Below are 26,240 nucleotides of genomic sequence, written 5' to 3' on the forward strand. Positions count from 1 at the left end.
TATAGTCTCCTTGAGAACTCTGAAGAACAGGGAGGTTAAGATCAAATACCAATAAACAGTGGAGCCAGGATTCTCACAAGTTTAAATGTTTGGTCCCATTTTAAATGACCTTCCTATTTTTAAACCTATGACTTCATGTTCTTTTCTCTTCATTTACTTAACCAGGAATCACTGAGTGTGTGCTAAATGTCAGCTACTGTTCTAGGTGATGGAGGAAAGAAGCTGAATTGCTTGTCCTGTTGGAATTTTCATTCTTTACATCAGTTACATACATCAAATCCTCTGTTCAAACGTAGGAGATAATAAGCTAACTTTAACGCACATGAAAATCAACTGCAGGCTAATGCCCTAAACTACTCTCAAGGATTCTGCTCTTATAGGTTTCGGGGAGGGCTTAGAATGTGGATTTTTAGCAAGACCCTCAGCAATTCTGATGCTAGTGGTGCATGGACAACATTATAAGAAACATTACCAAAGATAATACTCTAGACCATAGGTAAACTCTAGGCCGTTTTTTGCTGCTTTCATGTGGCAATAAGAACACTGTGTTTTCCTTCCTTGCAGGAATATTGGGAGAATTCCAATGAAGGTGCCTGTATTCTGAGGGAAGTATAATGTAAACCACAAGATTTATTGCTTTCAAATTTTCATGCCAGTGGGGGTTGGGTGAGGGATTAGAGTAGGCATGGGGAATGGGGAAAACCTATTTGCTGAGGAGTGAGCCTGACTCATCCACCATAAAGCACCTGCATTTCTAGATGTCAAGAAGTTGTGTATTAATGCATAAAAGAATGTTAAGAGTAAATGCCAAATAAATTAAACTTCAAAGAGATAAAGTCTAAAAAGAACATAAAACAAAGAAATAGACAGCTTGCCTTCAGGATAGTGGTGTCTGCTATGCTTTAATATCTCACAGTGCATAAAAGCCTGATAAAGGGTGCTGATAAAGTGAACCCATTTACTTCCCCTCTGAATTGCCTACTACCAACTCTAATTTAAGGAAAGGAGGCTTTGTCATAAGGATATTAGGAGCTGACAGATTTGTTGGGAAAGTGGGAATACCAGACTTTAAAACAGGTAGAAATCAAAGCTGTTGCCGAGGGAATAAGGAGTTGGTACAACAGGAACAGATTTCTCCGCTGGGCAGAATGTACTCCAACTCTCTCACTTGTCCCTGTGGCACTTACTCAGGCGTCAAATTCCACTCAGAAGTATCCAGCTGGCTCAGTTTATGCAACCTGCTTACCCCTTTACAATACAGGACAGTAAAAGAAAAGGTACAGTCAAAGAAGCCTTTGGGGGATCCCCTTGGCTTCTGTAATGGAAAAGCAAACAGCTGGACTTACCACCTAATAAAACTGTATGATAGGGAAAGGTAACATTCCAAAAAAGAAGTCAGGGTGTTGTTAAGAATTTTTTTTAAATTGCACTAATGTCTATCACACTAACTATTATAAACAGAGTGTGGATATGGGAGTGACAGATAGGGTATTCTGGATAAGGCCACATTATGAGCAATGGTGCAATGGTGAATATGGAGGCACGTGTAGAGAATAGTTTTGTCCTTGACATTTCTCTTCTCTCACGTCTAAAACACTCTCCATGATTTTATCCATCCCATGGCTTCAACTGCAACCTGTACTCTGATGATTCTCCAATTTATATCTCTATTATAGACCATGATGCTTATTTCCAGACTTGTGGTAGATTGTATTATTGTCTCAAATTATTTATTTCCTCATCCTGAAAGAAGATCATACTTCCAGGCTTGTGTACCACATGACTTGCAATGCTCCTTATTCTCATACACTTCTCTACCCCACTGATGTTGACTTTGGCCATGTGACTTGCTTCAGCTTAAACAGGTGTGACGTTGGATGCATCTGAGCAAGAAGGAAGAGTCATTGCAAGGTTGGCCCTGGGCAGGCCCCAATCAGAGCTACCATCTTTGCTGTGATCTGGGAATGAAGACAGTACATGGGACACAGCTGACTGGAATCCAACAAAGTTACAGCAGCTGATACATATTCTAAGCAAGAAACAAACTTTTGTTATAGTAAAACAATGAAATTTGAGGGTTGCTTCCTACCACAGTCTAACCTGAGTTAAACCTGAAAAATGTTTCTGTTCAATTTTCTATTGGACACCTCTTTTGAATGTCACTTGAGAACTAAAATGTTGCCTGCCATATTAGTAAACAAAGGATGTTGCAGCCATCAAGCCATTACATTACAGCTGTCCAGACTGTGGGCCCTGAGGGAACTCAGGATGGAGGCAAAGGGGCTGCCCACTTCAAGCCCATCTAGCCATCAGCCCCAGCAGTCGCCCCCGACGGTGCGCCTAAGGAAACTCAGAATGAGAAAGCATAGGATAACTGCCCCAGATAGCTAACTGGACCCAGATAGCTGGGGTGCATAGCACAGGGATGATTTCAGTAAGCCCAGACTCCTGTATCTTCCCAAACATAGAGAAGCGCTAAACTTAACTTGAGATACCCGATTTTCTTTTATTAACAATAATCTGTTGATATTTCAACTACCTGGTTTTGTTGCAAAAACTCCTATATATCCTGGCTTCCTCCCTCTCACCCCCCGTCCTCTTCGGAGCAGTCTCTCAGTGTTATTTGAGATGCTGTCTCCCACGCTTGAAGTCCTAAGAATGTCCGCCGAATAAAACATAACTCTCAACTTTTATGTTGTACTTTTCTTTTTTCAGTCAACACACTCTAAACCTAAAATACCTAAAACTGAACTCATTATGTATTCTCTTAAATCAGTCCCCTCTTTCAAGTGTTCCTTATCCCAAGGATTAGCTTGACTACCAATTCTACTGTCTTCCCTTTCCCTCAGCGGCTAGACCCACCCCACATATCTAATATTTAACCGAGTGTTGATGTGTGTGTATGTGTGTATTTCCTCTCTGTCCCTACCTCTCCAATCCCCACAGCTACAAAAATAAAGTCAGACCCTTAGGCATGACATAAAATATCTTCATAATCCTACCCCAGCCTATCACTGTTTATAGTTTAATGAATAAATGAAAAAAGAAACAAACAAGCCACCTAAATGAATACAAAGTGCAAGTCTGAGACTAGGGTGAGGTTATTGTGTATAAATAAAATCCAGCCTGATTATGGATAGACCTTGAAAACTACGAGCCTTTTAGAAGAGATTCTAATCATATTTCCTTTGACAACTAAGGTTCTCGGGACCTGAAGAACTCAGACCCTGCAAAGAAAATCTACACTGGACTGAGTCAGGTGACTTTGATGGGCCGTGTTATCTTGGGCAAGTCTCCCAATGCCTCCAAATCTATGTTCTTATCTGCAAGGTATAAATAATACCTGTCCTGTGTGCTTCCCAGGGTTTTTGTGGAGGTCAAATGAAACAATTCTTCTGGTAACACTTTGAAACTATGAAACTTGCAAAATATTTTAAATTTATTTTTTTTAAGTTCATTATTGTTTTTTAGAACTGGGAACCCAAACCACACTTTTTAATGAAATCCTTAGGGAAAGATGCACAAGTCAAGGGCTGGAGCTAGACAATAAGCACCAGACCCATAATCTTAGAATAGAGGAGCTAATGTTACTAGCTATAAATTGGAGAAAAAAGAGGAAGAGAGGGAATGTGGCAGTTCTGGGGATATCAAGCAGCTTAGCCCAGTGGCCTGAGATAAAATGGAAACTGAGGCAAATTTTTTAAAAAGGAGTCTTTGTTTTAAATTTTGTATTACCAAAGGGTGTGTTCCTGGGAGAAATAAAAAGAGGCTTAGTTTACCTAACATGTGGCCCTGAGACTAACTTGCTATATATGTATGATATTTTTTGAATGAAGCATTTAAGCACATTGCCTTTTCACTCCACAGAGAGTTGGCGACCCTTAAAAGATGTCGGCCAGGCACTTTGAAAGGACAAAGAATGCTAGGTGTGCCAGTCAGCTGCAAGAGATGATGCATGCAGCACTCTGAATAGTAGCTGCATAAAGGGGATTTTTAAACTATAATTCATTGTCAGCTGCCTGCATTATCCAACATTTTAAAGTATATTCATCATCATCGTCTCCTGTCAGAGATTAGGATTTAAGACCAGGCTCTTTCATTGAGTATGAGTAAACAACTTATTAAACAGGAAATTTTGTCATTAGTAATTGAGTTGGCATTTTATGATGATAATAAAGAACCAGTGTTCTTTATCCTACATTCATCTTCAGCATAAACAAAATTTGACTTGTTCAACAGCAGCCCATACTACTATTCCAGAGATAATTCAATCTTTGACTCAATATGGGTGAATTAATACTTATGAAATACTTCATATAAAATAATCACTCAGGTTAGTAAAATAAAGGTCATGATCTTAATATACCCAATCTTGATTAGTTTATAATAAAACATTTTTAATGGGGCAAGGCAATTTTTCTTCCCATTACGTTATTTTATTAACCAATGTGCATGTGATCAGGTATGGGGTATAACAACTGTAGAAATCCTCAGTGATGTTTTACATCTAGAGAGATTTCATTCCCCAAATATCTAGCTGTTATAATTTGCTACGTTTTATCAACAAGCAAAGAGTGGCTGGAAAATACTGAGTCTCTCATTTAACAAGTCTGCAAACGAGTTGACCTGGAATGTCTAGGAACTCAAAGAAACTGTTAGTAATAATCTCTCGTTACCTCTTACTCATACTTCATAATTCATCCCTCCAGGGCAAGGCTTAGACAGAATGGTGTAGTAGGTTAAACTGATCATTAGTAACCCCACTGCTTATCTCTACTCCCCCTTCTTTCTCAACTCTTTTACTGAGGACAATCTTATGTTATTTTCAAAGCCATAAATTCATTAAGAAAGGCATGGAATTTAGCCCTCCTTCAGTTTAATACTCCTGATAGGTACCCTTTCCTCCTTTCCTCTGACCATGCTTTGTGTCTCTTTTGCCTCTTCTCTGCACTTTCTCCTCCTTTTTTTTTTTTTTTCTGGTCTTTTATGCAGTTCCTTCCTTTCTTTCTATTGTGATATAGTGCAGAATTAGAGAGCGTGAGTGATGGAGCCAAACCCCCTGGATTTAATATCTACCTTTGCCATATATTAGCTGAACGACTTTAGGCGGCCTACTTAACCTTTTTCTTACCTTAGTTTACCCATCTGAAAACTGGGGGTAAGAACAGTACCAATCCCATAGGGTTGTTGTTGGGAGCAAATGATTTAATATATTTAAAGCCTCTAGAACAGTGCCTGCCACATAGTAGATGCCATTTCCTCTAGAATGAATGAAGGCAGGGATTTTTAAAAATTTTGTTCACCGCAATGTAACTATCACTGTTGTATCTCCAGTACCTAGACCAGTGCCTGATACCATTGCTGAATTAATTAATTTTCTATTTCTACTGTGTTTATCTTTCAGTGTTTTTCTTTGGAGCTCTGCTTCTTCTTTCTTCCCTCCTCTCAGGTTTCCATCATCTATTGCTCACCTAAATTGTCTCCTATGGCTCTGGGTCTAAGGTTTTTGAGTAGAGTTAAACATCACAAATTCAACATTTATCAGTAATTATTAGTCACGGAGTTTCCAATGAAAAGGGAAAGAAGAACTCTTGAGTCAAGGAAAACTGAGAATAAAATAATACTTTAAATACAATATTTTACATGAAATTTGTGGTGACCTGTGTTTGTCATTTATACATAGGTTAATAAGCTGCCTGTAAAAATCTGCCACTTTCTACCATTAGTTTTATTTTGATTCAAACGTAAAAATATTTAAAAGAAGAGTGTAATAAACAGCTGTTGTTCACCTGGATTCACTGATATTTTATCATATTTGATCTCTCTCTGTCTTTACACACACACACACTATATAGACATTCCTTTACTAGGAATTATTTGAAATTAAGTTACAGATATCATACTTTACTGCTAAATACTTCAGCATGCATCTTAACAAAATAAATGCCACCACATTACCAATATCGTACTTAAGAAAATTAGCATTAATTCGATAGTATTGTTTAATGTATCATAATAAATTTTTCCCAATGGTCTACAAAATGTGTGTTTTAGAGTTTGTTCCTCTGATCCAGAATTCAATAAAGGTTCATGAGTCGCAGGTGATTCAGTTTCTTAGTCTCCTAAAATCTAGAATGAAGCACTCACATCTTTTCTTCCCACCCTTGATATTAACTTTTTTGAAGAGTTCAGGCCAATTATCTGATAGAATGTTCCATCCACAATTTGGATTATTCTGATTCTTCCCTTATGATTAGATTCAGGTTACGCAGTTTTGGCCAGAAATCTACATGGTGATATATTGCACTTCTCACTGCACTGTATCAGAAGGCACACAATGTTGGGTTCTTCCACTGTGGCTCATGCTAAGTTTGACCACTTGGTAAAGATGGTGACCACCGGTCATCTCCATTATACAGGTCCATTTTACCCTTTACAATTTGTAAGTAGTAATAATATTAAATAAATTTTATTTAATATTATTTAATAATAATTCTTGCTTGAGTTAATTCTTAAATTGGAGATTGCAAAATGTCAACTTTCTAATTTGTCATTCCTTCTACATTCCTTAGTAGGTATTCTTCTGTAAAGAAGAGCTTTTGTTTGCCAGACCACCTCGTTTTCATATCATTGTGGATTCAAGGATTTTTTAAAAAAATTCATGTTATAATCCACTGCATTATTGTTATTTTCGATGCTGTTATATATGGTATCAAATTTGCCAAGTAGGAAGTTCGTTGTACCAGTTCTGTTTTCTTTTGACATGACCAATTTTTTTTTTTTTTAATTGAACCCGGGTCCTTGGCAGTGAAAGCGTGGAGTCCTAAGCACTGGACTGCCAGGGAATTCCCAACATGACCACATTTAGTCTTGAGCATTTCCTTACTTTCTTGCCCAAGGTGTTCTTTCCTTTTCTTCTTTCCTTTTCCTGTTCTTCAGCCTTTTCTCCAAGAGTTCTATTTTCCCTGAAAGGTATTTACGAAGATCTGACTATCAGGGATGATCATTGAGTGTTGTTACTTGTAGCCCTTTTCAGTCAACAGAGCCAAAGAATAGATGTTATATTTAATCCCAGGTTCCTACACTGTTCAAAAGTCAAAACAATATAAAAGGTACATATTCGGGGAAGTCTTATTCCCATCCCTAACTCCACTACTAATAAGTCACTTAAAAAATAGTTTCTCGTTTAATCTTCCTGTGTTTCTGTTTGCAAAAGTAAGAAAAGTTAGCAGAGATCTATTTGATATACATTAATTTTCTCATTCTTTCTTACATACTCTTGTACATGTAGCTTTTTTTTCCACTTAAAAACGTATCATGGAAATTACCTCAAATTACATCACAGAGAACTTCCTTGTTGCTATAAGTGCTTCATTGTGTAGATGTGTCGTAATTCATTCACCTGGACTTTGAAGGATGGAAATTTAGGTTGTTTCTAAAAGTTTGATATTACACATAATATGGGAGTGAATAACCCAGTGCAAACACTGGTTTTATATTTGTGGAGGAATCCTCAGGGTAAATTTCTGGAAGTTGAATTGCTTGTGTAAATGCATATGTATTGTATTAGACTCTGGTACTGAATTCCCCTCACTGGAGTTGTAACTTTCCTACTCCCACTACCAGTATATGAGTATGCCTATTTTCTACAGCTTCAAACTTGGGTTCTCAATATTTTTTAAAAGTATTGCATGACAGTTTAATCACACTTTTTTTTGAGTGAAGTTAAGCATCTTTTCATATGTTTAAGGGTCATTTTGTTTTTCTGTGAACTAACCATGTCTCTTGCCCATTTTTCTATTGGATTTGAGTATATTTTTTTTTTCTCCTCTCAGTGTTAAGGGCTCTTTATATTTTACAGAAAATAGTTCTCTATTTGTGATATAAATTGCAAATAGTTTCTCCTAGTGTGTAATTTATATTTTGACGCTAGATCTTTTGCCACTGAGAAATTACACACATGCACACATACATATGTATTTTATCAAACTTAATATTTTTCTAAATTTTATTACTTATGAATTTGGAAAGCCTTTCCTTATACCCAGATTATAAAGGAACCAACCAATGTTTTCTTCTAGTATTTGTATGACTTTTCTTTTTAAAGTCTTTATTTATTTATTTATTTATATCTTGGATCAATTTGGAGTTTATTCTTGTATAGGTATGAAATATGAGTTTAATTTAATTTTACTTTTTTTCAGATTGCTATCCATTTGTCTCACTGCCACTTATTTAAAATTCCATCTTTACCCCAATGACTTGAGATGTCACTTTGATCTTACTTTAAACTTTCCTGTGTACTTGTTATTTCTGGACCTTTTCTTCCCCTGACTTTGTTCTGCACAATCATGTACCATTACTACACTTTATATAAGTTTTGTAGTATGTTTTAATGTTTGTGGGGTTAATCTCCCCTTTTAACCTATTTTCTTTTCCTGAAATTTGTATTGTTATTTTTGCATATTTATTTTCCACGTTCTTAGTCTCAGGAATCTGATAAAAGGAAATAGTCAAAAATGCAGCAGAGAGACTTCCCTCGTGGTCCAGTGGTTAGGACTCGGCACTTTCAGTGCTGGGGCCTGGGTTCAATCCCTGGTCCGGGAACTAAGATACCATAAGCTGCACGGCGCAGCCAAAAAAAAAAAAAAAAAAAAAGCAAAAATTCTAATGGGACAACTAGAAACATATCAAGTGCTCGCTTTGGGAAATAATCTAGAACTAAAATCTGACATCTAGTGTTCACTGCAGTAACTGCATGGTACTAACTAAAGTCTGACAGTCTTACTGGATTATAAGCAATGTCTTTTAACAGTGTTTAAAACCTAGAGTATATTTTGCCTTGGAAACAGATCTGTTAGAGGGAGAGAAAGCCGCACATCAATTAGGAAGAAGAATACCCGGATGTTCGCTATTTTTGTTTGTAATTTTTAAAATCACAAGAGCCAGAATAAGGGGGAGTGAACAAAAGTTCACTCAAGAAAATAAAGTTCACTCAAGAAGTGAACAGGGACTTCCCTGATGGTCCAGTGGTAAAGAATCCGCCTTACAATACAGGGGACTTGGGTTTGATCCCTGGTCAAGGAACTAAGATCCCATATGCCACGGGGCAACTAAGCCCCGCACCCCTCAACGAGAGCCCACGTGCCTGCAAACTACAGAGCCCACGCACCACAACTAGAGAGAGAAAACCCACACTCCTTAACGAAGATCCCTTGTGCCTCAACGAAGACCTGACGCAGCCAAATAAATAAATAAAAATAATAAATAAATAATTTAAAAAGAAGTGAACAAAATTGGAACAGGGCTGGAACACACATGCCACCAGCACTGCTGAGGTTGGAGGGGGTAAAGAAAAGAGGAGAGGCTGGGAGTGGCTTCTTTCTCTCTTTCACCTCATTGCTCAGGTACAGTAAGATCAGAAAAAGCAAAGGGCTGTCGGCAACTGGGTTTTATAGCTGTTGCCAAGATTTCTATCAGAGATTGAGAAACATGGGTGAATAGAAACTTGGGGAAAGAGAATTAGGCTGTTAATGTTACCTATACTGACACAACAATCCCTCCGTCTGCATTTTTTTTTTACTATTTTTGTTTTCCCCAACTAAAATGATTTTAATGCTAACATCCCAGGTTAGAAGGGAGAAATCATCTTTGTAGTAGGTGCTGTGCTATTCCATCGGCTGTGTTTTACTTTCAGTTTTATTTTTTCCCTGTTCCTAGTGCTTACTGGGATTAGGGAAAATGGATACAAAACTTTAGGTATTATCACAGACAACTTACAGAAATTTAATTTATAGTTCTTTCATGTTTTTTTCTCAAAATTTAAATCACCCAACAAAAATTCGTGATGAAAAATGCAAAATGAGTAGAAACAAAACTTGTGTTATTAAATGAGATTCTATTCTAGAGGATGTCTAAATGTCCTCCGAAACTGCCCTGCCTTGTCCTGCTCCCAAAGTCTGAGCAGACTGAAATCTCCATTCTTCCTCTGTATTTCCCCTCAGTGAGTCTTAGGCAGAGTGAACATTCATCCTCACTAAATACAGACAATTGCAAAACCCAGTTCGCATCCACCCAGAGCCGACAAGTACATGTCTCTGGAGAGTTGAGCATGTTGCCTGTACTGGGTCCTCAGAGAGTTCCTAGCTGCCTGAGAGGCCAATTAGCATAATAATTCAAAGTACAGGCTTCAGAATCTGACAAACTCAGGCTCTGATCATGACTTAAAATCTGCATAACCTTTGATGCCTCATAAAACCCCCGAGCCAGAACTCCGACAATAAGATAAATCACACACACACACACACACACACACACACACACACACACACACACACGTACACAAAAGTATATATAAAATTTGGCACAGGGCTTCCCTGGTGGCGCAGTGGTTGAGAGTCTGCCTGCCAATGCAGGGGACACGGGTTCGAGCCCTGGTCTGGGAAGATCCCGCATGCCGCGGAGCAAATGGGCCCGTGAGCCACAACTGCTGAGCCTGCGCGTCTGGAGCCTGCGCTCCACAGCGGGAGAGGCCGCGGTGGTGAGAGGCCCGAGCACCACGATGAGGAGTGGCCCCCGCTTGCCACAACTGGAGAAAGCCCTCGCACAGAAACGAAGACCCAACACAGCCATAAATAAAAATAAACAACAAACAAACAAAAATGGCTCTAAGAATAAAGTCTTAAAAAAAAATTTGGCACAATTATCAGCATGTAGTTAAATGTTAAGTAAACAGTAGGCACATTATTATTAGTAAGACAATAAGGCACAGGGCTATAATAATGATGCCATGTACCACCTGGGAGTAACCCTCAGTTATCAATGCTAAAGATAATGAGAATCCCTGGGGCAGAAACTAGACCACATTCTCCTGAGAGATTTATGGACTCCAGTTACTTAGACCTCTTCCCTCTGGCACCAAGGATAAGTCTCTAGGTAACAACTGGCTCATGGTGACCTAAACATATTGTCACTCCCAAGGAATCATACTTTTTTATTAAAACAAAGCTCTCCTTCAGCCAGTTTGTTTACTTTTCTAAGAATAAATACCTAAAATTTAGATTTCCTCTAATCTTTGTAGTTGGGATTTTTGTGACCTCCATGGGGTAAGAAACCAATATTTTCTATATGGCTAAGTCAACTTTATCCAGACTAGATAAATCCAACCATTGTGTTTGTGTCTGCTTTTATTGCAGATAGAAGAAAATAGCTTGTGATGTTTATCTCTTCCTTTATTGTCCTTGAAAGATATGCATACACAATCAATTGGAACCCAAATTAAAACAAAAATTCTGACAAGGATAAAAGACTAATAAGAGTATTGATTTTAATCATTTAATCAATTTAATCATTTAAATTTCCTTTACGAAAAAGATACGTGACTTAGAAAAAAATAGGTTGAAATCAAAATAACACTGTTCTGGCTAGGCCTCTAGCACTGATTATCTATATGATCTCGAAGAAGTCATTTATTTTCTTTGGCCCGTAAATCTTCATATGTAATGAGAGAATTAAAGTTTATCTTATCAAAATTCTCTGAGTATGTACATATGCATACAGAAATATGAAATAAATGTAAATATATGTGTATGTATGTTTACACGTGCATTTGCATATCCAGATTCACACCTACATATGCATCTTAGTTTCCCATGAGAAAGCAGATTATAAACAAGGGGGCTGGAATAGGTGATAGGCAATGTCCAGTCCTATGCCGACATCATCTGTTTTGAGCTTTTTTAAAAAAATTTTTATTGATTTATTTGTTTTTGTTGTTTTTTTGTTTGTTTCTAGCTTTTAAAATGCCCATATCTTCATTCCTCCATCCAAGGCAACTGAGAAATGGAAACTTGTTAGCAGTACAAATTCTCAGGCCTGACCTCGGACTTACTGAATCAGGGGCTGTGGGGAGAGGCTCAGCCATCTGTGTTGCAACCTGCCCTCCGGGTGATTCTGAAGGGCACTAAAAGGTGAGAACCACTGCATTCAAACATTCCCAGGGAAGAACTATAGGCTAGAGTCCTAGGCAGAAGTGGAGAGACAGTAATTAAAGGGAAAAAAGCAGGATATTCTACAGAGAACTTGAGTCACAGGTGGTAGGAAGAGTTTGGGGAAACAGCAGTGGCAGGCACAGGGGAGCATTATTTGGGGTCATAGGGAACTGGCGCGGTAGTGGGACAACCGAGCAGAAGCCCAAGCAGCAATAAGGAAGCAGTAGCCACATGCTCCCATGTTAAATCACTTGTTCTCATGCAGTCATTTCTGCTCCTTTGCGAAGACCCGCTGACTTTAGAACCTTCTTCCTACAGTGGATCGCAAAGGAGGATAATTATCTTGTTTTTAGCCATAGCTGTCTGTGACCCCTATAGTCATTACTGTAGAAACTTGAGACAGGGAGAGTTAGGCATTCCCAGCCTAACCCTGCTTGTCTTCTGGTCCTTTTCAAAAATTTAAGGTTCTCCTGATTCTAGTTTTAATTTTTCCCCTCATTGACAGCTAAGGAGCATGTGTTATGTTCAGAAAAAGGAAGAAAATTCCTGGAGTTCTAATGGGCTAGGGGTGAACTTGCCCAGAGAAAGCTGCAGGGGTGAGGATAAGCCTATAGAATCGACAAGGCAAGAACTCGGCTTGGATGCTGTTTAGGAGGCTAATGGAGAACACGTTGTCATCCAGGACATTGCCCTGAGAGGGGAATCCAGCGTGAGGGCCACCAGCCGGCTGTAACCTTTCCTGCGAAGCTCTGGCAGGGTGTAGCCACGGCACATGGTGGCAAACTGGTCTGTGACAGACCAAGACACGGGGTTCCCCTTGTCATCATTGACACACACTCGGGAAGCAGGAGAGGAGGTTGGCAATATACCAACGACACTGTTCATTGCCACCCCAAGACCAAGTCCGGTTGAGTAGATAAGCATCAGCAACTCTCAGGTAGGTTAGTCGTGGGGAAGAACTCATTCTCGAAGAAAATGACATGAGAAGAAATATGAACTCAGTATCTCGGGACCACAAACAACTACTTCTCTTTTTATACCGACTCAAACTGAGAAATCATCCTCGAGATAGTGCCTTGCAAATACCAGAATATTTTCAATGAATTAGAATCAGTCACTCACCACTTATAAACATCTTTTAGGGTTTCATTTCTGATAAGACACAACACTCATTATATTAGATTTAAGTCTTTCCTTCCAATTTTATGCCCCTTTGTTATTGTCCTCAGAATAGATGAAGGTAAGTATTTCATTTTTCTGTAAAACAGATCTCAGACTTGATCTTATTAACTCCTGAAACTGCTGACACCCTCTCTGAGGGCCTTAAACAAGTCCAGATTCTTGGGCCCCTAATCGTTTCCTTGGTAAAAATAAACGTTTTAGGATAGAATTTCTATCTTTATGCATCCGTGACCAGAAAAAGAAATACAAATTTCTTAATATTCTAGGCATACGTAGAGGCTCAAGAAATGCTAGCTCTTCCAGACCTTTCCCTAAAAGGTCTGGAAAAAGGTTTAAAAACCCATGACATTAAGATTAAAAAAAAAAAAAAAGAAAGAAAGAAAAGATAGAAATTGGTGCAATTTCTGAGAACTGAGATGGATTACTTAGTTGCAAGTCTCTGGGGCTGGTTGTGCTTCCAAATTTGCTTTCATTCTTGAAATTATCAGTATCCTAAGACCATCCCCACTTAAAAGACTGGTAATGTCATTCTCACTATGTCCTTCTTTATAAAGAACACGTTGGTATTTTCTTTTTATTAGCGGTTCTGCAGTGTTAGCTCACATTCCAGGCATTCCGTGGACTCTGGCACTGGGTCACTCATCTAACAACTAAGCAGGGGGAAAGAATAAATAAATACAAGCAATAACGGGCTCAATAGGCTTTCTCATTTAATTCTTGAAAATAAACTTCAAAACACTAACACGTGTTTCAGGAGTGACAGTGGAGACTATGACCTTGTATGTGAAGGGCAGATATCCAAAATAAGGTGTCCAAATTTGGGTAATGATGTAGGTGTTAAAGACAAACTGTCAGACTTCCCTGGTGGCACAGTGAATAAGAATCCACCTGCCAATGCGGGTTCGAGCCCTGGTCCGGGAAGATCCCACATGCCGCGGAGCAACTAAGCCCATGCGCCACAGCTACTGAGCCTGCGCTCTAGAGCCCGCGAGCCACAACTACTGAGCCCACGTGCCACAACTACTGCAGCCCACGTGCTGCAACTACTGAAGCCCCTGTGCCTAGAGCCCGTGCTCCACAACAAGAGAAGCCACCACAATGAGAAGCCCGCGCACCACAACAAAAAGTAGCCCCCGCTCGCCGCAACTAGAGAAAACCCGCATGCAGCAACAAAGACCCAACGCAGCCAAAAATAAATAAAAATAAAATAAATTAATAAAAAAAAAAAACAGACAAACTGTCTAACTTCCTATGCAGAAATAAATCTGATTTTAAAAAGCCTGACTGGGGATCGAGGAAAATTTAAAACAACATCTCAGGGATAGGACAGTAAACAGACTGTGGGAAACTCTAAAACTCTAAAGGACAAATAGCCTGATCTTTTTTACTTCCTAGCTCTATCACCACTTACTATTTGAGTGATCTTAAAACAAAGTTACTTAGCTTCCTTTGTCTCTGATTATGCAGGATGGGAATAACAGTGATTGCTATGAAGTTTAATCCCCATAGGGTTGTTACTAGGATTAAACATTGGTATAAATGCATGTATACATGTAATGGGCTTAGAATAGCGCCTGGCATATAGCACATATCAATAAATATCAGCCATTTTAACCATTGTTATTTTTGTTATACTGCACTGTCGTTCCATTTGAAAACTTACCTTAATTTTAAGGACCTCCTTGGAGGTGGAAATGGCTAAAACTGGCTAGGGCACATTTGTTTCTACTAGTTAAAAAAGGAAAAACGTCCATGTAAAAAAAGTACTCTATGGTAGTTTTATTGTATTTGGAAAACGTCCCTCCTTCATCTTCCTCTTTGTCCAATTTTAACAAGTATAACCAGTCTTTGGATATGGTTATAAACAGCTGTCACTTTAATGAGGAGACAAACACCCAAGGCAAGAGAAAGTGGTTGTGTGGTGGTTAAGTAGTGAGAAATACATTCAAGGGTGGCAACTCTTAACGAGAAAACTAGTTAGAACAGAAAAATGTATCAGTCACTTTGGACAGAATAAAGCACAAATGGGAAATTTGAATTTCTCTCTGCTTTTGCTTTCCTTCTTTCCTCTCTCTTTCTTAAAGCTGAATATTTCTTGACAATGAATGAAACCTGAGAGGATTTAGGATACTTATGTTTGGAAACTAAGCCAACCTAAATGATTCAAATATTAATGCTGACAGGTGCACCTACATTTATTTCTGGTAAATAGAGAATGCCAAGAAATTCTGTCCAAATGAAAGAAAGTAAATCCCTTAATTTTAGGTTGCCGGGCAGGTGTCTCATATTTAAGCAAAACCTGTTTGTTAAACATATGCCCAACTGAAAGTTGGAGAATGGTAGAACCCATATAAAATAATGATTTTAAATGACTAGCAGTAAACTGTGTTTCTGTAACATCTGTACAGGCTGCCTTCCCCCCCCCAAATTACACCATTTTCCCTCCTTCCTTCAGCAGCATTATTGGGGACCCATTTTCATGTATGTTCAGCGACTTTCCCTTTCAGCCTTTTTCAATCTTTTCCAATCTGATAGGTGAAAAAGTTTTGCTGTTTTAATTTGCATTTACATGATTATTTTAAGGTTGAAAATCTTTCAAGTACTTACTGGCCATTTATGTATTTTCTTCTGAGAATTGCCCATTTTCCTATTGGTATTTAATCTATTTTTTACTGGTATTTTAGAGCTCTTTATGAATAAAGATATTATTTTTGTTTTATATATGCTATAGATATTTTTCAGTCTGTGCTGTGTCTTTGGCCTGGTTTTTTAATTTTTATTTTAAAAAGTTCAGTTTTATGTAATGATCTATTAATTTATTTTCTTTATGGTTTTATCTCTACTTATATGAGACAAAACCATGTGTGTCTCTGTTTATATGAATAATACAGGCATACCTCAGAGATACTGCAGGTTCAGTTCCAGACCACCACAATAAAGCAAATCTCGCAACAATTTTTTGGCTTCACAGTGAATATGAAAGTTTAGTGTATGACTACTACTACAGTCACACTGTAGTCTACTAAGTGTACAACAGTATTATATCTTAAAAAATGTATATACCTTAATTAAAAAATAATGGTGTTGGAAAAATGGCATCAATAGACTTGCTCAAAACAGAGTGGCCACAAACCTTCAATACGTAAAAAACACAGCATCTGTGAAATGCAATAAAGTGAAGTACTACAAAACAAGTATGTCTGTTGGGCTTTATCTACACTGACATCAGTTATTTATTCATAAATTCTGTTCAGTTTCTATTTTTCTATTTAATTTTATTTATTTTGAATATATTCTGTCATAAAGTAGGAATATTTACCACCACCCTCCACCAACATCCCCAGTGCGGTTGGTTCGCTAGCTTTCTCAAGACCATTTATTGAATAATTTATTTTCTCTACATTTTATTTGATATTCTATCTTTATCACAGGCTACATTTTTACACCATATAGGCTCCATTCCAAAATATTTATCTTTTAGAATTTAAAGTTTCTGGCATGGGCACTTATCAGTCACCGGAGATAAGGTGTATGATAGTTGGCATGGCCTGTGTATGTGAGAATTTAGACAGATGAGGATACTACATAAGATGACCATCTGAATTACTAGGACCTTGTGCAGTTGAATTTCAATTTTATTTGGGTCTGTAATTAACTCTTAAATTCTTCACAAAGAGTATACCACAATTCAACCTTTGAAGAAAATACTGTGTATGTTGCCTGCTACCTGCCAGAAGATACTGTACATCTCTCAAAATTAGATCATGTACTTTTCAAAGCTACAAGTGGGTAGTATGACCAGTTTATGTGTGGTAGAGAACTACCCCTCAGCAACAATGGTAAGTCAAAATTCCTGTTGACTTTCAATCATCTGTTAAACAGATGTTCTGAGAGAAACAGCAGACTTAATGTAACTCCTTCATCCCCACCAAAAGCGATTATAAACATCATGGTTAATGATAAAAGTGATTTGGGGCTCTACTTGCCACTCTAAAAACACAAGGGTTGGGCTTCCCTGGTGGCGCAGTGGTTGAGAATCTGCCCGCCAATGCAGGAGACACGGGTTCGAGCCCTGGTCTGGGAAGATCCCACATGCCGCAGAGCGACTAGGCCCGTGAGCCACAACTACTGAGCCTGCGCGTCTGAAGCCTGTGCTCCGCAACAAGAGAGACCGTGATAGTGAGAGGCCCGCGCACCGCGATGAAGAGTGGCCCTCACTTGCCGCAACTAGAGAAAGCCCTCGCACAGAAACAAAGACCCAACACAGCCATACATACATACATACATACATACATACATACATACATAAATAAATAAATAAAATTAAAAAAAAAAAAAGAAAAACACAAGGGTTTTTAAGTTTTAAGACATTTTGTGAAATCTTTTTCCTTTAGTTGCTTTGCCTGGCATGTAGCAGACAGTCCAAAGTATATACTGTAATGTTCTCTTTAAATGTTGCACTATAGGTTTCCTTTCTCGAAGACTTTCTTTCCCTTAAGATCCATTAATGTCCTTTTTGACCATTATTTCCTGAGACCTTTTTTTTGACCCTTTTGCTGAGCTGCCCAGGGTTCCCCATGACGTGTGGTCTCCCTCACTGCAGTGAGCACTAAACCCAACTTATTTAACCGAAGCTGTCTTCCTGGTGGTCTCAGCCCGGAGGGCATTAACAGAATTATAGCACCCTCTAAATTAACTGACAAAACATTCTAGGTTAGACAGAAAAGTAATTATTTTATTTTATAAACAGATAAAAGCAACCCAGACAATATACTGTGGTTGGTTAAAAATGATTTTTAATATATTTAAGTGATAATTTCTTCACGTGTATATGCTTATTATCGCAATGAGAAAAGATTTAGAAAGGGATATTTTTTTTGGTTTGGTGTTTATTTTAAGGGAATAAATGAACTTGGGTTCGTTTTTAACAATTTTATGAAATAAAGGTATGCTCTGATGAGAGTAGAAAATAAATATTCAACATCTATTCACTAACCTAACCAAAGAAATAAAATGTTCATGCTACCTCTAAAGTTAAAGACACCTGGCAAATCTTAATTATGCCACAAAAAGTCTAGGGAGTTATGTAAAAGAGCAAAGGCATTTGGGGACTTCTAGAGTTCCACATGACCGGACAGAAAATGCAAGTCATCAGCCAAAAAAACAATACTGATACCAAACACTTACATTTTTATGTGCTAGGCACTATAAACACTTTACGTATGTTAAGTCACAGTATCATATTTCCTCTGCACTAACCAATAAATGAACTCTATTCAGCCATTATAAACCATCAGATTGTGGCTGTTCTCATTTTACGGTTTTAGGCAAATAACTGGAAATACAGCAACATAAATGTGAGTTCCTACATGTGGGAATTGATAAAAACAGTTTTCAAGGCCTACGTTAGATGTATAGAGGTTAATGGTAGATTTATAGAGGTTAATTTTAAAGCGCATATTAGGAGAATCCTGAAGAAGCCTCAGCCCCGGCAATATCACGTAGAATAACATTTCTACAAATTCATAAACATTAAACTCATATGGAACAATCTACAAACAAAACAAAACAATAAACTCTTTAAGAGGCATCCAGTCTTTTATAGACTTCTTCAATGAAAGTTAACATGTTCTTCATCTGGGGTGAATTATGGAGAATATCTAAGTCTTTCAGAAGAGCGTTCTGGTTTGGAATTAGCATCAAAATTTCTTTCTGTGGGCATGACAATAATTCTTTTTTAAATTTTATTTTTATTTTTTTTTGATATATAATTGACATTAACATTATATTAGCTTCAGGCACACGGCATAAGGATTTGACATTTGTATACACTGCAAAATGATCACCACAGTAAGTCTAGTTAACATCCATCACCAAACACAGTTACAAACTTTTTCTTCCTTGTGATGAGAACTTTTAGATGTACTCTCTTAGCAACTTCCAAATATACAATACAGTATTAACTCTAGTCACCATTCTGTCCATTACATCCCCATGACTTATTTATAAATAACTGGAAGTGTGTACCTTTTGACCACCTTTACCCATATAATTAGTTTTTAATCTTTCATTATGAAAAATGTTATATGTATGTTATTTAGAGAGAATGGTATAATAAACCTCATATAATCTTCACTCAGCTTCAATTATCATCAACTCACTGCCATTCTGCTTTTAAATCTATGGTATTCTGTTTTCCCTCTGCCCATTCCCATTCCTCTCACCCTAGGTAGATTTGAGACAGGAAAATTTTGTTACTTTCTGGGGAAACGTAAAGGCTTTCTACCACTGTGAACACTTACACTATAATACCTATGGGGGTCCTTTGCAAAGGTAAGTTAGCAGTGTGCTGTGTACGCCCAAATGGGACACAGTACTGTCTTAGGAAAAGTTGCACGCGCCATTATCAGAAGCACAAACAAAAGCAGCTGTCAGGATTTGCTTCCAGAAACCCCTCCTACAGCCATGACTGCACAAATGTGGACACAGCACTGTCTTAGGAAAAGCTACACACGCCATTATCAGAAGCACAAACAAAAGCAGCTGTCAGGATCTGCTTCCAGAAACCCGTCCTACAGCCATGACTGCACAAATGTGGACACAGCACTGTCTTAGGAAAAGCTGCACACGCCATTATCAGAAGCACAAACAAAAGCAGCTGTCAGGATCTGCTTCCAGAAACCCGTCCTACAGCCATGACTGCACAAATGTGGACACAGCACTGTCTTAGGAAAAGCTGCACACACCATTATCAGAAGCACAAATAAAAGCAGCCGTCAGGATTTGCTTCCAGAAACCCGCCCTACAGCCATGACTGCACAAATGTGTAAAGATATATGCACAAAGGTGTTCCTAGCATTACCTGTACTAGCAAAAATTATATATTTCCATCATTTTCACAAATTATTACATCATGGCACATCCATACAATGGAATGCTATACAGCTATTGACAAGAATGAGATGTTCAAGTTATACTGTCAAATGAGAAAAATAATTTTGCCTTACAGTTTATATCATGGATTTTGTTTAAAAAAAAAAAAAGGAATAGCATATAATGTTTTTACATATATACAATTCGTAACTGGTGATGCAGTTAATATGGCAAATTGGTACTTACCTGAAGTATGGGTGCTTTGAGACTCTTCTGAGAAAGTTCGGGAAGAGAGAGTACCTCACTATCTATTTGAAACATCTAAAGTAGAAAAAGAAAGCTACAGATTATTTCATAAAGCTAGATTATTTCAAAAGGCTGACTTCTCTTATTACACTCAAAAGCTGTCTGGGTAGAATCTAATCATGAAAAATTATATCCAGATTCTAGCGATACTTTTTTCAAAAAAAATTACCTGTTTTACCTTCCTTTCCTCTTCTTCTACCTCACTTCTCAGAACATGAACTTTGTTCTTTAAGCTGTGAATATCCCCAGTCATTGACTCTATGGTCTCCACTATTTTATCTGTTTCTTCCTGCATCAGAGAGAGAAAGCTTATGTTTTAAATTAAATATATTATTAAATGAAACCCAAACAGCTATTAATATATACATACATATTTTAAAAACACCTTATATATTGAAACACTTCTGGAAGAAACTGATAATTTTCATTTTTCTTTCAGAAAACAGACTCCCTAGAAATTGATTTACCAACGGAACAAAGATGTATGTGAAGCTTTCCTCAAAAACTTACGAAAACTGCAGGCATCAGATAACCTGGAAGACCTGTGTGAATCTAGCAGAGCCCAAGGACTGATGGCAGCAGGTACAGGAGCATTCCTTAAGCGGTATGTAACAGCAGAGAAACTCTAACTTTAATTTAGGAACATCTGAGTGCTATTTTCATTTGCCAAAAGAAAGAAATGCTGAACATTAGGGCAGAGATAGTAATAGAAAATGAGTGGCAGTTTCCCACCTAAAAAGAAAATATAACTTACGGGGGAAAACAAAGAGAAAATAAGAAATGAATGAAATGAGTATAATGATATCAGGGGTGTACTGACTGCAGGCCACACATAGAGTTAGCCAGCTTCCAGGTTTCTAAATGGTATTAAGCACTGTACTGCTTTCAAATCTAGTCCTAGCAACAGCCAAGGATAGCACTGCCCCTGGGGATCAGGGAACAAGTAAAGAAGCCACACAGAAGTCATACAGAAATAATAACTCTTAAATCCTGAGGAGTGATATGGTTGATACTTACATCTACATCATTCTCCAAATACTGGAAGCTGAATTTTTACCATCAACTATAGTAATTTTCCTCAACAAATATATTATGGCTTCTAGTAACCATTAAAAAGGGTACCTGCAGAGGTCTGCAACTGCCCATAGGCTGTTTTTGATCAGTCCAAGAGCTATGTATGGTTTTTACATTTCTAAAGGATGGTTAAAAAACAAAACAAGACTATGCAACAAAGACCATACATGGCTCACAAAGAGTAAAATGTTTATCACCTGGCCCTTATAGGAATAGTGTGCTAATCCCTGAGTACCCACGACTTTGGGTCTGTGAGCTACACTTATTAGACCAAATAAGGTCACATTCATGGGTTCCAGGCATTAGGACTTAGACATATCTTTTGGTGGGCCACCATTCAACACACTACAAAAGGGAATGAATAATAGCACTGAATGAAGGAAAGGGTTAATGTAATAAGAACTAAAATTTTTCAGTATAATTTAAAAAATTAATTTTGTTTCATTGCTTTGGTTATCTTCTTTGGGTATTCATACCATACCCATGCTGTATTTTTTTTGCCAAACTTTTATATTTGTCACTTTTCCTCAATACCTTAAAAAAATGTCATTCTTTCTTTTTGAGTCTTAAGATTTTCTCCTTACTTTACCTTTTATTTAAGTATTATTTGTTCTGTTCATTTGCTTATTGCTCCTTCTAACTTAGTCTGCATTACTAAAAGCTTTTTTTCTTTTAGCTCTAATTCTTTCCTGAATTCCATAACTTAATTTTTTAGTATTTCTAATATTTATGACTTTTTTCATACCTTCTATTCTTTTTCTAAATTTCTTTCCGCTCGCTTGGGAAATTAGGTTAGCATTCATCTGTTTTGTGAACACATATTTTTGGCATGCTTTTGTTGTCTGTAGAAATGTTACTTTTTGTCCTTCTTCTAGTATTTTCTTATGCTAACTCTGGTTGTAAGATCAGAGAGATTAAAAACTATGCCCCAGGGCTTCCCTGGTGGTGCAGTGGTTAAGAATCCACCTGCCCATGCAGGGGACACGGGTTCCAGCCCTGGTCGGGGAAGATCCCACATGCCGTGGAGCAAATAAGCCCGTGCGCCACAACTACTGAGCCTGTGCTCTAGAGCCTGCGAGCCACAACTACTGAAGCCTGCACGCCTAGAGTCCATGCTCTGCAACAAGAGAAGCCACCACAATGAGAAGCCCGCTCACCGCAACGAAGAGTAGCCCCCGCTCACTGCAACTAGAGAAAGACGGCACGCAACAACGAAGACCCAACGCAGCCAAAAGTTAAAAATTAATTAATTAATTAAACGAATGAAAAAACAAACAAAAAAAACTATGCCCCAGCAGGTCCTATACCATCTTCTCGGTATATCTGAAAGACTTTGTTCACCACTGCCTTTCCCTAGCAGCAGCAGCGAGAGTTCAATGAATGTGTCCTTATTGCATGAACACAACTTCTCTTACTGGTAACTGATACAGGTTTTGGAAAGTCATCACCAGCAGTAACTCTAGGCTGCAGTGGGAAAAAGCCATTCTAAGTAAGGCACATTGGAGAAAACTAATAGACACAGATAACACCTACAAACTCCTAGTTCAAAGACTCTTATGCCAATGAAGAACTCTTATGCCCAAAATGCCAACAGTGCTTCAACTGAGTAACTAACTGACTGTGAAGCAAACGTTAGGCTGTTGTGATGTTATAAGAAATATACATTTGATTTTCATCCCTGATTCTTGGCACAGAGCTTCCAAATCCTTGGCATTTTCTGAATGACTGAAGTGGGAGGAGCACTTTTTGTGATTCATAATCAGCCCCTTTCAACCATACCTGAATTTATGCTACTGAATAACTCATAGAGGATGGAGGCTGGTTGCCAGAGCAACCAAAATCCTGTGATCAGAGGGTTGGAACTTTCAGCCTGGATCCTTGATCTCTGAGAAGGGGAGAGGGCCTGGAGATTTAGTTAATAATAGATATGCCTACATGCTGAGGCTTCCATAAAAACTCTAAATTACTGGATTCAGACAGCTTCTAGGTTGATGAACACGTGGAGGTGCTTGAACAGGCATGGGAGTTCCGTGCCCCTTCCCATATACCTTGCCCTATGCATCTCTTCCCTCTGGCTGTTCCTGAGTTGTATCCTTGTTAATAAACCTGTAATAGTAAATAAAGTGCTTTCCTGAGTCCTGCGAGCTGTTCTAGCAAATTATCAAACCGGAGGAGGAGGTCATGGGAAGCCCCAATTGATACTTGGTTGGTCAGAAGTACCGGAGGCTTGGCCTTGCATTGGCATCTGAAGTGGGGGGCAGTTCTGTGGGACTAAGCCCTTACCCTGTGGGGTCTGTGCTAACTCCAGGTAGTTAGTGTTAGAATTGAATTAAATTGTAGGACACCCAGTTGGTTTCCACAGAGAAGTGGAGAATTGCTTGGTATGAAAACCCCACAAGTTTGGTGTCAGAAGTGTTGCGAGTATAGAAAAACAGTTTTTTCCATTTAATTCTATTTATGCTTTTGGCACACGGAGATCCAGTTTTAGGTGTTAAAGAGAAATGCCTCCCAGTGTTACAAAAATCACACTATCATTTACTGTCTCTGATCAAAGACTATTTACTATCTCTGATTTAGTACTTTATGCAAATATTAAATGTTAAAATAACATTTACCATTATTATACTTTAAAACCTTTTAAAATAACCTTTAAAAAAAGTCAAACTCATAGAATCAGAGAGTACAAAAGTGGTTGCCAGGTGCTGGGGGGGGTGGGGGAAATAGGGAGAAGCTGGTAAAGGATACAAACTTGCAGCTAAAATGAATAAGGTTTGTGGATCTAATGTAAAACATGGTAACTATAACTGATATTACATAATTGAAATCTGTATTATATAATTGAAAGAGAGTAGAACTTAAATGGTCTTATCAAAAAAAAAAAGTGAGATGACAAGGGAAATTAACTAGATGGGGGGAATCTTTTCACAATGTATAGTTATATTAAATAACCATGATGTACACTTTAAATATCTTACAATTTTGTCAATTATATCTCAGACAAAGCTGAAATTTAAAAATTAACCTATATTAATGTTATCCAACTGTTCATTAAGTGGGGGAGCTAGTGTCAGTACTGAGAATATACTCTTGCAAAGTAATAACATTGGGATGAAAGTTAAATACAATCTCATACAATGAAGAAAGTGAGGCAACCACTAAAAAATACCACTCTATAAATTTACAATATATGTAGAGCTGTTGCTCACAAATAAATCCTTCCATTGTTATTCTCAATCATATGGAAAATCTGGAATGACCTATTTGTGAATGGTGAGTTATTAGAAATCGTTAGGGATGCATTCCTTGCTTAAACTACCACCACCTCGTATTTACTAACAAAGGTTAACAAACTTATTGATTTACAAAGTTGAATTGCTAACAAAGACCGTATCTACAAACTACTTCAAAATGGCAAAAGGATATATGGTCCAATCTGTTTTAGTTTTAATAATTATTTAATAAGCCCCCTGAGGTTGCTTTTCTTAATTGTTCAAGTATCCACTAATTAAAAGCCTGCAGTTTATCATGACAGCTAATATTATCTCCCACTGTCTTCTACAGAATAATGATTAAGAATCACTTGCCCTGAAATCGGACTAATAGGTTTGCATCATAACTGTAAGCAGTCTGTCTAAGGTTCAGCTAGAAATGCCCATATGTCTCTTTTTCACACTTGTAAAATGTGAAATATAGCACAGGTCTCTTTAAATCATTAAGGGCTATAACTGTAAAGTGCTTAGAACAGTGACTAGAACACAGAAGGCCCTCATTACATGTTATCTATAATGACTATAACAACAGTAATGATGATGATTGTGTTCTTCTTGCCAATAAAGTAGCATATACAGGACAGAAAAACTAATATAATGTGTTTTGAAATGCTACAGCATTTAGTGATGAATTCCTATAATCTGATATTTAAAGTCCGATGAAAAAAATAAGACTGCTACTTAATTACAAATATATTAGAAATAGTCTTAACTTTAGAGGCCCAAAGTTCAGGCAAAGTTTTTGCTTTGTTAAAAAAAAAGTTAATGAAAAACCTGGTCCAAGATCTAGTATTTGTTATTAGAAGAATATCATGACAATTTAAAAAACTTTTTGGTCTTTTCCCCTTCCCCTCTAAAGATGAACTCCCTGTTCAAACTTCATACCTGCAATAATGCCAGACCCTCTTCATTAGCTCTGTGCTGTGCCCTTTCCATTTTCAGTAGACTTGACACATGAGTTAAATCTTGCTGCTTTTTGGGAGGGACTTTCAGGGTTTCACACAGTTGCAGCAATCTTATGGATAGAATAAAAACATAACTTTATTTTTGAGTACCATTAGTATCATTTTTGTTTCTTGTTTTGAAATACTGTCATCCTCTTTTTTCTTCCCTCATACTCCCAAGGGCTGTAATGTTCTTTTATTTTAAATAAATTTATTTATTTTATTTATTTATTTTTGGCTGCATTGGGTCTTCGTTGCTGCACGCCAGCTTTCTCTAGTTGTGGTGAGCAGGGGCTTCTTTTGTTGCGGAGCACGGGCTCTAGGCACGCAGGCTTCAGTAGTTGCAGCACGTGGGCTCTAGAGCACAGGCTCAGTAGTTGTGGCGCACAGGCTTAGTTGCTCCGCAGCATGTGGGATCTTCCCTGACCAGGGACTGAACCCGTGTCCCCTGCATGGGCAGGCGGATTCTTAACCACTGTGCCACCAGGGAAGGCCTGTAATGTTCTTTTATTAACAGTGGCTAATCTTAGCAATAAGTCGCCTCCCCCAAATCCCTGACAAATCATCATTTAACCTTTCAATTATATCTCAATCATTTTTTA

General features: G+C 37.9%; 1 protein-coding gene across 10 annotated transcripts in view; it reads right to left on the bottom strand.

The window, feature by feature from the left end:
- Positions 1 to 26,240, bottom strand: part of CENPQ (centromere protein Q) — a 177,161-nt gene that overhangs the window by 143,913 nt on the left and 7,008 nt on the right. For 3 of the 10 annotated variants that reach the window (XM_082411717.1, XM_082411714.1, XM_082411710.1), the window contains exons 6-8: positions 25,580 to 25,709; positions 20,521 to 20,640; positions 20,292 to 20,366 (exon numbers count right to left, since the gene is read on the bottom strand). In XM_082411717.1, the coding sequence (XP_082267843.1) occupies positions 20,292 to 20,366; positions 20,521 to 20,640; positions 25,580 to 25,709 (325 nt within the window). Of the gene's footprint in view, positions 1 to 5,374; positions 6,966 to 17,886; positions 18,885 to 20,291; positions 20,367 to 20,520; positions 20,641 to 25,579; positions 25,710 to 26,240 lie in introns of those variants that run through there. The other 7 variants (XR_014250475.1, XM_082411709.1, XM_082411716.1 and 4 more) reach the window with 6 other exon arrangements.

Source organism: Balaenoptera physalus (assembly GCF_965194825.1).
Source record: "Balaenoptera physalus genome assembly, chromosome: 11".
NCBI lineage: Eukaryota > Metazoa > Chordata > Mammalia > Artiodactyla > Balaenopteridae > Balaenoptera > Balaenoptera physalus.